This window comes from Ochotona princeps, chromosome 24, assembly GCF_030435755.1.
Source record: "Ochotona princeps isolate mOchPri1 chromosome 24, mOchPri1.hap1, whole genome shotgun sequence".
Classification (NCBI taxonomy): Eukaryota; Metazoa; Chordata; class Mammalia; order Lagomorpha; family Ochotonidae; genus Ochotona; species Ochotona princeps.
In genome coordinates this window covers 7,032,862-7,046,681 of record NC_080855.1, presented here as the reverse complement: position 1 = coordinate 7,046,681, position 13,820 = coordinate 7,032,862, and the positions used below count along the sequence as shown (strand labels likewise).

Below are 13,820 nucleotides of genomic sequence, written 5' to 3'. Positions count from 1 at the left end.
ATCTGTGGACACCGGCACTGCAGGCCACGGGCTTCTGTGGGCCCTCCTGCAGGGGTGGGGCGGAGGTGGGGGTGCCCTACAGCTTCGACCACACTGCAAGTACCCAGCCCAAGGTTCTTGGTGCCCGTGACCAGCAGGGTCCCTGATCCCGGCCAGCACTGCCCTGGCTTCAAGGAGATGCCTCAGGAACTGGGCCGGGCTCGAGGAGTCCACTTAGGTCACTGTGGGGACACTGCGCCTCGTGGCACAGCTTTGGCTGCACCCCCCTCCTCCAGACCCACCTCCGCCCAGCCCCGCTTTCCTGGCTTCCAGGCCAGGTCATTCCCGGGAGCAGCCCCGGCACCATGTCCTGCCTGGGTCCTTGACCACCCTGGCCGCCCCTTTCACTTCTCGAAGCCTGTTTTCTTATCTGTCACATGGGCACAGTCCAGGTCTTGCCAAGGCCATGCCCCTCCCATCAGACACTGTTCAGTCTGCCCCTGCCATCTCCCCCACCACCTTGGTGCTGCCCCTTCACCCACGCAGTGCCCCCAGCTACCTGTGTGGGGACCCCAGGTGTGTCCACCACGCCTTGAGGAGTGCCCACTGAGGGGCTGGCTAGAGGATGCAATGAGGTCCTGTGCATGCCCGCCTGCCTGCCAGGGGCCCAGCGTCCAGACACAGACACCCCCACCCCGCCAAGCACCCTGGGGAGGCTCCTGCCTGCCTGCCAGGGGCCCAGCGTCCAGGCACAGACACCCCGGCCCTGCCAAGCACCCTGGGGAGGCTCCTGCCTGCCAGGGACCCAGCGTCCAGGCACAGACACCCCCGCCCCGCCAAGCACCCTGGGGAGGCTCCTGCCTGCCTGCCAGGGGCCCAGCGTCCAGGTATAGACACCCCCGTCCTGCCAAGCACCCTGGGGAGGCTCCTGCCTGCCTGCCAGGGGCCCAGTGTCCAGGCACAGACACCCTGGAGAGGCTCCCCTCTGCCTCTCGCTGGTTGGCTCCAGGGCTCCCTGGCTAAGGCCTGGGCTAGTCCCGACCCTTCCTAGCCCCTGCAGGGACAGCTTGAGTGGGTCAGGGTCTGAGGGTGGCCAGGCCTTTGTCTCTTAGCCCTGCGCTGCCTCCGTGACCTGACACACGCTGGCCGGTCAGTTTGTTCTGGGTCACTGCCAGCAGTCACCTGTCGGTCTGGCTGGCACCTGCAGTGGGTCCTACCGGGCTTGTCCCCCATCCCTCAGATAAGAAAACAGGCTGGAAGTGAGCCTTAAGAGGGGTCCCACAGCCCATGGGGGGACGGGAGGAGGGCACTGCGTCCCTCCCAGCCGGGGTCCTGGGGTGTGGGGGAGGGTCCTGCCTGAGTCCCACCCTTCCGCTGTCCTGAGTGTCCAAGTGGCTGGTGGCACTAATGCAGTAGAGGAGGGTGTCCTCCCAGGGTGCTGGAAACCCCACCTCTGGCTGGCCGGGGGTCAGAGGACCCCAGACCCTTCAACAGCACCACCTGCCAGGGAGCAGCCACTCTGAGCAGGACCCCAAGGTGGGGGTCACTGCTCAGCCTGGCCCTGGCGTGGACTGCAGGGCCATGAGGAGGAAGGAAGAACTGACTGTGGGCTCCACAGAAAAGGGGCCCAGGTCTGGGGATGGGGGTCTGAGCTCAGGATTCCCCTGCATAGCCCAGGCCTCCGCCGCCGCTTCCCCACAGCCCTGGATGCCCCCCCGGCTTCCTGTGAGCGGGACACTGCAAGAGCTGCCTGCCCGACCTCCAGCCCCCACACTGCCTGTCCACCTCTCAGACTGGCTGCTCAGGGCACTGCCATAGCCCTTGCCTTCGTCCCTGCAGTGCCCTGAAGCGACCCCTGCAGAGGTACCTCGCCTGCTTCCCATGTTGCTGTTCCTGCTAGGGACCCCTGCTGCGTGTCAGCAAAGCCAGGTAGCACAGTTCTGCCCACCCTCCTGGCACAGTCACACAGGTGGGCTTCCGGCCTGCCCTGTTTCAGGGACTGCCCTGGCTGTCCCTTGGAGAGACCCCAAGCGCAGGCGGTGTGACCACTTGGTGGCCGTGACGCTTGCCTCACCTGGACAGGTGCGGTGCCTCTGCTTCAGGCGTCCCTCGGCAGCCTGGGTCCCTGTGTGGTCGTCCCCCGGGCACTCAGGCTGGCCTCCTGGTCACCTGCCTTCCCTGGGTGGCCCCGGGCAGGTTGGGCTCAGATCTCCAGGAGCCAGCCGTCTCAGGAGCCTGGTGCCCCCATGGCATGGGCGGTTCCTCCACTGCCAACTCTGGGGCTGAGACCCGGGGGCAGGGCCGTTCCCGGCGCCACCATCTGCCCGCCCCCAGGTCTCCCGTGCTCCCTGCAGCCCACGCCTCCCTCTGTGTTGCTGTGCCCGGCCCCTCCCCCAGTCCACAGGCAGCAGGGCGGTGTGGGGGAGGGAGCTGTCCACACCCCTTGATCCGGCATGAGCGACCAGCCCTGGAGGCACACCTGGGAAATGGGGCACCGACCCAGGCAGGGAACAGGTTGCCAGGCCAGCCAAGCCCTTTCCCACGTGGAACCAGCAGGCCTTTGGGACCAGGCACATGAGCAGTGGGCTTTTCTTGGGGCTTCCATCCACCAGGGGCACATGCCCCGCCTGGTGGCCACACCCGCCTGTGTGGCCCACAGGTGCGCACACACACACACTCTTTCTCTCACCTTCCTGGAGGCTCTTGGCCGTCCCACAGGCAAGCGGGCAGGGCTGGTGCTGGTCTCCAGGCCAGGGGCCAGTGACATGGGCTGCACGTTGGCCCCCAGCCCTTCACTGCCACCAGACAGGTGACCACTGCTCCTGTCGGCACCCTGGCCTCTCCCACACCCACAAGCTCCTCCCAGTAGCACCTGCCCTGCCAGCCTGCCCGGCCCTACCTGCCTGGGCGCAGCTGTCACAGGGCCACACCCTGTGCCACACTGTACTCTGACTCTAAAACTGGCCCTGCACCCCTCTGACCCTCAGCATGGGGGTCACCTCACACGCAGGGTGTGGGCTCCAGGTGACCACCCCACCCGTCTACATGGTAGGATTTCCACCTGCTCGGGTCTCCCAGCTGTGTGTCTCCTCGGTGTGGCCTCTTGTAGGCAGCCACTGCCTGACCCGCTTTCCCCCCGTAGGTAGGCACCGTGGGGTGTACTTGCATCCCGGCCACGGGTTCTGACGCTGCCAGACATCTGTCCCTTCAAGACCCATCCGCTTCTCCCTTCCCAGTCTTTCCGGCACGCTCAGAGGGCCCCTACACCTGAGCGATGGCTCTAGGGTCTGGAGGGTCTGGGCCCGTGCAGCCCACCTGGCCCCTCCCCCATGCAAGCTTACCAGCGGGCCCATCTGCTTGCCACCCCCTGCCACTCTTTGCCCCAGAGCTTGGTCTGCCCCATGCCCAACAACGCGTGACCCCCAGGGCACCACTCCCAGTGCTGAACTAGGGAGCCACCCCCAGGCCTTCCCGTCACTATCAACTTGTAGGGGTTCTGGGGTCTTCCCTGTCTCCCCTGCCCGCTGACTGCAAGTGCCTATGCCCACTGCACGAGGGAAACTCAGCAAGATGGCAGCCCAGCAGGGGGCAGCCCTGGACCAGGACCTCCTCTCCTGCCATTCAGGTCCATAATTGAACCTGGCCACACACTGGAGGGGTCATTAGGGCTGGGTGCCCGGGTCAGCGTCCCACACAGCCTAGCAGACAGCCAGACTGCCCCGGGCAGCTGTGTGATGAGAAGAGGCATGGAGACTGGGCCTCAGTCACCCCTCAGGGTGGTCACCAGGGCCTGGCTCTCTCTGGAGGCCAGGGAAACACGACCCCCAGATGAGACATCTACCTGAGGCTGCGAGAGCTGCTCCCCAGACCCAAGCGCCTGCTTTCCCAGCCTGAGTGGGAGTCGGGAGCCAACAGCCCACGCCCCCCAGCTCCTGGGGAATGGTCCCAGCTGGCTCCCTGACCCCCACCCAGGCAGGACACATGGCCCCCATCCTGGTGCAGGCCCAGGCTGAGTGGCCAACAGTGGCGAATAAATGTGTGGTGTTTGATTGGGGCCACCGCCTGGGAGAGAGAGAGCGGGCACAGTGCCACGACGGGCTTGTCTCGGCAGCCCCTGGGGTCCCCACTGCACACAGGCCTGGGTGGGGACTGGACAAACCTTGGGAACCCCACCGGGCCCCCTCTGGCTCTGAGTGTGGCTTGGCTGTGCCTGCAGGTCACCTGGCACTCCCCATGGACAGGGTGACTGGTGGGTACCCAGTACTGGCACGTAATGGACACTGGCTCTGCAGGAGGTAGTGGAGGCAGCTGGGAGACTTTTCTTCAGTCCTCTGTGGTGAGAGTCGCCCAGCACCACAGCCCACCTGCTGCTCTGTGACGGCCCCCAGCCCACCTGCTGCTCTGAGGGTCCAACCCCCCAGATGGGAATCTTTACCCTCCTCCCGGATCTTGAGTCCCATGGGGTCCCTGGCCGCCTCAGCCCTCCTTCCTGGCGCTTCAGGTCATGGTGTTCCCTTGAGGGGCAGGCCAGGCTGCTGGGCACTGCCGTCCTCGTTATACCAAACCCTCCACGGCCCCAGGGACTTGGGGCCAGTCCACAGCCCCCGGCATGGACTCCCTGGGCAGCTGCTGGTGGCCATCCAGCGCCCTGAACAAACCAGCAGATCCTGGGGCGGAAGGGAAGAAAGCAGGGTGCAGACGGCACGCCCCAGGCCCGGGCTGTGTGAGCACCACGCAACTGTCTCCTCACAATCACGAGGGGTGAGGAATGCTGGGAAACGCTGAATTTGTTTTTTTTTTTAAAGATTTATTCATTTTATTACAGCCAGATATACACAGAGGAGGAGAGACAGAGAGGAAGATCTTCCGTCCGATGATTCACTCCCCAAGTGAGCTGCAACGGGCCGATGCGTGCCAATCTGAAGCCAGGAACCCGGAACCTCTTCCGGGTCTCCCACGCGGGTGCAGTGTCCCAATGCATTGGGCCGTCCTCAACTGCTTTCCCAGGCCACAAGCAGAGAGCTGGATGGGAAGTGGAGCTGCCGGGATTAGAACCGGCGCCCATATGGGATCCCGGGGCCTTCAAGGTGAGGACTTTAGCCGCTAGGCCACGCCGCCGGGCCCTGAATTTGTTTTTTTTAAAGATTTATTTTTCACAGTCACATATACAGAGGAGAAGAGACAGAGAGGATGATCCGCCATCCAATGATTCACTCCCCAAGTAAGCGGTGCTGTGCCGATCCGGAGCCAGGAGCCAGGAACTCTAACTCTAGGCCACCACGCCGGGCCCGGAATGTTGAATTTCAATGTAAAAAATCTGCAGCAACTGCTGGGGCAGCGGGAGCGCTGGTCAGGCCGAGTCCACCGCCAGCCCAGATGCCCACAGTCACACAGACCAGGGCCCTCTTGGTCCCACAATGGCGCTGGCAACCCGAGTAGGGCTCCCGTCAGTCACCACACCCGGCACAGCCGGATCAGCTCCTTCAGGGCCCGCAGCCCCTCCAGGCTCCTGTCTTTCACGGCCATGGCCAGCAGGACGGCCCTGTTCCCGGCTTCCTGAGACACGAACGCCACCAGGTTCTTGGCAAAGACATGGACGAGAGGCTGTGGGCGAGAAGAGGGGAGGCTGGCTACCATCTGCACCACAGGACACCTGGGATCCCCCACTCTGTGTCACCCCCTCACAGCCAGCCCCAAGCCGAGCCCACCTGCTGGGGGTCCGCATCACCCCCAAGCCCATGGCCAGCCCAAGCTGGGGTCCGCATCACCCCCAAGCCCATGGCCAGCATCTGGGGGTCCGCATCACCCCCAAGCCCATGGCCAGCCCAAGCCGGGGTCCGCATCACCCCCAAGCCCATGGCCAGCCCAAGTCGGGGTCCGCATCATCCCCCGAGCCCATGGCCAGACCCCAGGGTCCACCATCACCCCCCGAACCCATGGCCAGCCTCTGGGGGTCCGCATCACCCCCAAGCCCATGGCCAGCCGCTAGGGGTCCGCATCACCCCCAGAGCCCATGGCCAGCCCAAGCCGGGGTCCGCATCACCCCCAAGCCCATAGCCAGCCCAAGCCGGGGTCCGCATCACCCCCAAGCCCATGGCCAGCCGCTAGGGGTCCGCATCACCCCCAAGCCCATGGCCAGCCCAAGCCGGGGTCCGCATCACCCCCAAGCCCATGGCCAGCCCAAGCCGGGGTCCGCATCATCCCCAAGCCCATGGCCAGCCCCTGAGTGTCCGCATCACCCCCAAGCCCATGGCCAGCCCAAGCCGGGGTCCGCATCACCCCTGGAGCCCATGGCCAGACCCCAGGGTCCACCATCACCCCCAAGCCCATGGCCAGCATCTGGGGGTCCGCATCACCCCCAAGCCCATGGCCAGACCCCAGGGTCCACCATCACCCCCAAGCCCATGGCCAGCCTCTGGGGGTCCGCATCACCCCCAAGCCCATGGCCAGCCCAAGCTGGGGTCCGCATCACCCCCAAGCCCATGGCCAGCCCAAGCTGGGGTCCGCATCACCCCCAAGCCCATGGCCAGCCCCTGAGTGTCTGCATCACCCCCAAGCCCACGGCCAGCCCAAGCCCGGGCACACCTGCCCCGCCCTGACCTCGTCCGGCCCCAGCAGGACCCGCGTGGTGAGCTCCGGCCTGCTGACGTCGCCGGCCGCCCGGCTGGGCTCCAGGCTGACCACGGTGCCCATCTTGCCCAGCTGGGTCACCAGCACCAGGATGTGGCTGCCGAAGGCCGTGCACACCACCTGCGTGGGGACCCCGCACACCACTTCCGTCTTCTGCTTGGACACCACGAGCGGCGCGTCCTCCATGGCCGGCGCCTTCGGCGGGCCGGGCCCCGAGGTGGACGCCGCCCCGCTGGACCCGCCGCCCGGAACCTTCCGCCCTCCTCGGCTTCGCGCCACACCGGAGCGGCCGCCCACGCGCCGGAAGCGGCTCTGCTGGGAGGGCGCGGGCCGCGCCGGAAGTCCGTCCCCGAGCCCGCCCGGGTGGTTCCAGGCAGCCCGAGCGCCTCGGGTTCCGGGCTGCCGACAGGGCCGGTTTTGGGGCGTCGTGGCTGGCGGGGTCCCCCCCCCGATCTGGGGGCAAGGGACCCCGCGGCGCTGCGGGCCTCCGGGCTGCACACTGGGAGTGGCGGTGTGCTTAATAATAATAATAATAATAGAACCAAGTGAGCCAGGGCTGCCCCCTTGGTGACGCGGCAGCCGGCTTCCCTACTCCGCAGCCCAGGCTCAGGAAGGCTGCCGTGCCCTCCCCCTAGGACTGCCGCTGGCCCTTCTGGATGCATCTGCGTTACCAACAAGGGCCATTAAGGGACCTTGGACAAAGTCAGAGAAAGCTGGGTACCCCAAGGAATAATGGGTCATTTGCTGGTTCTTTTCTTTTTCTTTCTTTTTTAAAAGTTATTTATTTTTATTGCAAAGTCAGATATACAGAGAGCAGAGAGAGAGGAAGATCATCTGTCTGATGATTCACTCCCCAAGTGATCACAACGGCCGGAGCTGCACTGATCTGAAGCCAGGAGCCAGGAGCTCTTCTGGGTCTCCCACGCGGGTGCAGGGTCCCAAGGCTTTGAGCCGTCCTGGACTACTTTCCCAGGCCACAAGCAGGGAGCTGGATGGGAAGTGGAGCTGCCGGGACTCGAACCTGCTGGTGCTGCAGGAGAGGACTGGCCTGGTGAGCCCTCACAGTGGGCAAACACGAGGCTTGGCAGCAGTCGCCAGGGGGCTGTCCGTCCTGCTTGAGGAGTGAGGGGTGGGGAGGCAGTGCCAGGTGGCTTGAAGTGGGGGCAGGAGGGCCGGGGTGACTGGGGGAGAATTAACTCAGAAGGGCACTCAAATCGTAGCCAGGTGGACGGGGACACGGGAGCTGTGGATGGCTGCCTGGGACTGTCCAGGTGACTGGCACCAGGTGCAGGGCACGCCCCAGGCCCAGGATGTGTGCGCACCACATGACTGTCTCCTCAGGAACACGAGGAGTGAGCCATGCTGGGGCAGCGGGGGCGCTGGTCAGGCCGAGTCCACCGCCAGCCCAGTTGCCTGCAGTCACACAGACCAGGCCCCTGGCGGAAGAACGGGAGGTGGGCCTGGACCTCCAGAATTCTGCCTGTTCATGCTGGGGTTACTGCCCCAGCCTCGGAAAGGCGCAGGGCCTAAGCTGCTGCCTGTGACAGACATCCCATGTGGGCACCGGCTGCTCCACTTCAATTGGCCCTCTGCTCGTGGCCCTGGGAGAGCAGCAGATGGCCCCTGCACCCATGGAGGAGAGCTGGACGAAGCTCCTGACTTGAGCCTGGCTCAGCTCTCAGCTTGTAATGGCCCTCAAGGGTTGGGACCAGGTCCAAGGGAGTCGCCAGTGAGAATGTGGGACTGCCCTTCTGCTCCCCAGAGGACGAAGCCACATTTGTAGAGACCCAGAGTGGTGTGCTGGGGCCTGGGGACACAAAGTGGACATAGAAGCACGGTGCCTTCATAGCGAGGCACGGTGCCTTCATAGCCAGGCACGGCTGTGGGGCGGGTGCAGGTGGAGGAGCCCCCAAGGGCTGCGCTGCCCCCTCCGAGGAGGGGAGGACATGGTGAGGGCAGGGAGCACCCCTGCCGGGAGCTGGGAGGACACTCCATGGCGTCCTCTGTGGGTGTGAGGGTGTTAGATACAGGACTTAGCCAGCTTGAGGCCAGGGACAGTGAGAGGCGTGGGGACCATGTCTGGTTTGTTCTGCCTCTTGGGGGTGTGATGTCACAGCAGCTGTACAGATGGGCACGTGGTCCCAGGCCAAGTTCAGCATGGAGCCGGCCTCCTCCAGGGACATGCTGCCAGCGCCTGGTGTGGCCAAGGCCCCTGCCCAGCACACAGTGCCCGAGGCCCTCTGTTACCGCTGTACGGCATTGTCAGAGGCTCTCTGGGGGCGGGCACCAACTCGGGCACCGACTCGGCCACCTGCCCTCCACTCACCCTCCTCTCCTGCTCATCCGTCCTCCACCCAGGGTGAGGTGCCCGCTTGCTGGTCTTCCAGTGGCAGCTGCTCCCGGGCCCTCACAGCAGACAGTGAGCAGGTGGGTGCAGGGGAGCGCAGAGATGGGGAAGCAGGAAGCTGCCCCCTTCACGGGCAGCCAGTGACTGGGCAGTGATGTCCACGGGGTAGAGAACGGCCCTTCTGGGAAACCAGCAGTGCAAAGTTGGGGGGCAGGCCCCTGCCCGGTCACCCCCTTCTGGGTGGGGGCCCTGCCTTGGCTATGTTTTATCTCAGAGTCACTTGTGGGGGCAGGAATCGGTGTGACTTCAAGTCTGTATTCACAGGTCTTTGTACTATTTTGTTGTGGGCTGTGGAGCTGATTTACATTGCTTTAGCTGAGCACTCAGGAATCAGGCCTAAGGCAGTAGCACCTGGCCTTTGCAGACTCATTGACGTCCTATTGTCCTGTTAATGGACTTGGGGGGAAGAGGAGATAATATGTAATAAGGAGGCTTTGGAGCAGATGGCTCCCAGCACTTCTACCACCACCATGGTCTCCGTGTGCTTTTCACTTGGACATTCCCCGTGCCTACTATGCCAGCTCAGCGGAAGAATTCTAATCTGTCCAGGCATTTTTATTATTGTGAGACTGGCTTTTTACACAATGTGAACTTGGAGGTTAATGTCAATGATAATGTCTTACAAAAGGGCCTTCTATTATTCCTACTGTTTTGGGTGTCCCCATTGACCTTATGCTAATCAAGGGACCTGTGTTTAGGGTTTCATCCTTTCCTTAATCTTTAGGTTCTCCTTTTCTTTGTAATACAAGATTAGGTTGTAGGATAAGAATTGTAGCAGGAATTTCTATTGTTTTTGGATAAAGCAGATGGCATGGTTGTCCTTAGAAACACCCACTTGACCATGACGTGGAAAGTCTGAGCCAGAGTTTAACTGATTCTGTATAAATAAAGCGGACGGCTTTATTGCCTTGTCCACTATCATCATGGAATCCTAGTGGTCCGTCTCTTTCTTTCTGCGCCTCGTCCACGCACCCTTCCCGAGTTCCGAAACCCAGGCTGGAGCTGGACTCCGGCACTATTTAAATTTTTTTTTTAAGATTTATTTATTTTTATTTCAAAGTCAGATATGCAGAGAGGAGGAGAGACAGAGAGGAAGATCTTCCATCCGATGATTCACTCCCCAAGTGAGCCACAACGGGCCGATGCACGCCAATCCGAAGCCAGGAACCTGGAACCTCTTCCGGGTCTCCCACGTGGGTGCAGGGTCCCAAAGCCTTGGGCCGTCCTCGACTGCTTTCCCAGGCCACAAGCAGGGAGCTGGATGGGAAGTGGAGCAGTCGGGATTAGAACTGGCGCCCATATGGGATCCCGGGGCTTTCAAGGCGAGGACTTTAGCCGCTAGGCCACGCCGCTGGGCCCTTAAATTTTTTTTTTTAAAAAGATGTATTTCATTTTGTTGGAAGGCAAATTTCCAGAGAGAAGGATCTTCCATCCGCTGGTTCACTCCCTAAGCGGCTGTAATGGCTGGAGCTGAGCTGATCCAAAGCCAGGAGCCAAGAGCCTCTTCACCCACACGGGTGCAGGGTCCCAAGCTTTGGTTGTCCTCGACAGGCCATGGGTGGGGAGCTGGATGGGAAGCAGAGCAGCCAGGATTCAAACCAGTGCCCATATGGGATGCTGGCACTTGAGGGTAGAGTTGCTTCATCGCATGGCCCCTAGACTTGAGTTTTAAAACCAACAAAGAAATGAAAACGGAAAGGAAGGAAACTGCCTGTGGCCTTATGGGGGGGCGGGGGAGCCTCATGGACCCCCAGGACCCCCAAGGACTCCCAAGGACCTCCAGGACCCTCAAGAGCCCCCCAAGGACTTCCAAGGAACCCCCAAGGACCTCCAGGACTCCAAATGACCCCTAAGGACCTCCAGAACCCTCAGGGACCCCAATTACCCCTGAGGATGCCCCCCCAAGGACCTCCAGGACCCCCAATGACCCCCAATGACCCCCAAGGACCTCCAGAACCCCCAAGGGCTCCCAAGCACCCCGAGGACCCCCAAGGACCTCCAAGGACCCCAAGGACCCCCAATGACCCCCAAGGACCTCCAGGACCCCCAAGGGCCCCCAAGCACCCCCGAGGACCCCCCAAGGACCCCTGCGGACCCCCAAGGACCTCCAGGACCCCCAAGGGCCCCCAAGCACCCCAAGGACCCCAATGACCCCCAAGAACCACCAGAACTCCCAAGGGTGCCCCCAAGCACTCCCGCAGACCCCTGCGGACCCCCAATGACCCCCAAGGACCTCCAGAACCCCCAAGGGCCCCCAAGCATCTCCGAGGACCCCCAAGGACCTCCAGGACTTTCAAGGGCCCCCAAGGAATTCCAAGGACCCCGAAGGACCTCCAGGACCCTCAAGGACCCCCAAGCACCCCCGAGGACCCCCAAGTACCTCCAGGACTCCAAAGGACCCCTAAGGACCTCCAGGACCCTCCAGGACCCCCAAGGACCCCCGAGGACCTCCAGGATCTGGGCGGCCTGGCAGGTCTCGGGCCTGTGCTACCAGCAGGGACCGCACGGCGGCAGCAGAGGCCGCGGAACGTCCTCATCCGTCAGCGCCTGGCAGGTGGATGGCGGTCCTCCCTCCTAGGGAGGGGATGCGTCTGCTAAGGCCTGGCTGGCCGCTCCCTGACCCTGCCAGGGCTTCCTGCCCTGCCGGTCGTGACGCGTGCCATACCGAATCATGCGGCTAGGGTCTCCCTGGGTTCCCCTCACGTGGCCCTGATGGGAGAGCCACACTCTGCCTCCCTTCCTGACCTGTGGGACTCCCCCAGTAGAGGCCCCCCCCCCCCCCGGGATGTCCAGTGACCCTGCCAGCAGGACAGCCGGGAAAAGCGCGTGCAGACTCCTGCCTCTCCCGTGGGTGGACAGCTCCTGTGTGCCCACTGTGGGGGCCCCCCATTGATCGTGCTCCCCAGCCCCTGGGGGCCGGCCCCTGCAGGGGGCTGTCGCACTTCACAGCTGCACCTGTCAGCCCAGGATGGGGAGAGTGCTGACGGGAGGGGAGGCCACAGCCCCGCCTACTTCAGTTCCACGTGGAGACCCTGGACCCTGCGCTCCCCCAGCACGCCGTCCACCTCCAGCTTTGAGACCACTGCGGCTGGCAGGGACGTGTTCCCTGGGGAGAACAGTTGGCCCCTTGGCAGGGTCTGGCTGAGCCCACCCCTTACGGCCCTGTGAGGCGTGGGTCCCCAGGAGTCCTGGCCAGGCTGCACCTGCAGAGTACAACGGAATTCTCCCTCTCGTCCGGCTAGGGATGGGGCCGCACGGGAAGCAGTGAGGGGGCATTTCCAGGGGCCTGGGGTCAGGGACACCTGCTGAGGGGCCCCGCCCCACCTGCCCCCTTTGTGTGGGTGTCCATCCGCTTCCCAAGGCCCAGCTCCCCAGGGCTGGCTTGGATCTGTCTTCATCACCCGTGTTCTCCGCCTGTAGCGTCTGTGACCGTGCCGGGCCTGGGCCACCTGCACGCTTCCCTTCTCGGGGGGCTCCCTGACCCAGGCCTGTCTCCAGGGGGAGGGTGTAGGGCTGCCCGAGCTGTGCAGGCCTGCAGAGCAGCCAGGCTGACGGCATCTCCTTGGCGCCTTCCACGGCTCCTGTTTGCCTTACCTGCTGCACTCTGGGGGCCCTGCGAGCCCCCGGGAATGGAGGCTGAGGGGGCCATGCGGCCGCTTCTGATTGTCCCTGGGAGCCCAGTAGACACTGGCCCTAGACGCGTCCCCTCTCCCTCCCCACCTGTCAGCCACACCCTACCTCCTGGAGGAGGGGCTCTGCACACCACCACATTCCCTCATTCCTGGCGGTAACGGACCGCGGGCTGGCCAGGAGGCCCAAGGACTGGCCAAACACGGACTGTGGACAGAAGCTGTGTGGGAGGGAAGTGGCCGGGGCCATGGGCAGCTGGCGCCTACACAGGTGTGTGAGGTTGCACAGGTGCACACAGCTGCCCGACTCTGGGACCTGGTGGCTAGGGCCAGTGCCGCAGGGACCATGGAGTCCTGCCCGCCTCCCGCAGGCCCCTGGGAAGAAGCTGGGCCTGATCCCAGAGGGCAGACAACTCAGTGACACGAAGCAGGCAGCGGTCAGGTCCATGCAGGAGCCGGCCACGCTGCTGGGCTGGGCGAATGCTTCCCACGAGGGAAAGCTGCCTTTGGCATTTCTGATTGCAGGGGAATTGGTTTGCACCCTAAATCCAACAGCATCCACTAGGAGAAGGTGTGGATGCGGGGCTGGCGCTCTTCCTGCGGACTGTGGCAGCCTTGGCGAGCGGCAGGGACATGCCTTGGACACACCAGGGCCTGGAGGCTTGGAGGCCTCCCAGGACTGCAAGCTTGCTCCTGCACCAGCAGCCAGGGCTGAAGCGGGCAGACTGGGCAGTGCCACACCTTCCCCCTGCAACCCCTGCTCGCTCATCCTCCACGGCCTCTGCCCCAGCTGCCATCCAGGCCAGACCCTCCCCGGGCCCGGGGGTCTCCTCAAAGTGGGAGCCACGGCTCCCCTTTCTGGCCGGGCAGGGGCAGTTGCTGGAGCTACTGGGGCTGCTGAAGCCCCAGGCTGCAGGGGAGAGCCACCGAGTTGCCAGTCCTGGCCAGGCCATGTGGCCACAGCTGCAGCAGCCCGGCTCTTGCTCAGCAGTGGGTGCAGGGTTGGCCCCAGCTCTCCTGGCGCCAGCATTCTCCCACGTCCTGGGACCTGCCTTGTCCCATGGACCCACCCAAGTCCAGGCCTCGGTTGCTGCCCGGGGGTGGAGGCCACCTGCACCCCACCACCCCAGGGGGTCCTGGGGCTTTCACCAGGGCGGCCATGGCCTACTCTAGTT

General features: G+C 63.8%; 1 protein-coding gene across 1 annotated transcript; it reads right to left on the bottom strand.

The window, feature by feature from the left end:
• Window positions 1-5,277: 5,277 nt before the first annotated feature.
• On the bottom strand, window positions 5,278-6,879 carry PSMG3 (proteasome assembly chaperone 3). The gene is made up of 2 exons (XM_058681240.1): window positions 6,580-6,879; window positions 5,278-5,583 (listed from the first exon to the last, which is right to left on the bottom strand). The coding sequence occupies exons 1-2, from the start codon at window positions 6,793-6,795 to the stop codon at window positions 5,431-5,433; spliced, it is 369 nt and encodes a 122-aa protein (XP_058537223.1). The 5' UTR covers window positions 6,796-6,879; the 3' UTR covers window positions 5,278-5,430.
• Window positions 6,880-13,820: the final 6,941 nt, after the last annotated feature.

Bases quoted from the DNA above. Each gene is read 5' to 3' on its own strand.
- PSMG3 (XM_058681240.1), bottom strand. From the start codon at position 6,795: ATGGAGGACGCGCCGCTCGTGGTGTCCAAGCAGAAGACGGAAGTGGTG. The intron at 5,584-6,579 runs GTCAGGGCGGGG...TCTCGCCCACAG, and splicing joins TCCTGCTGGGGCCGGACGAG to CCTCTCGTCCATGTCTTTGC.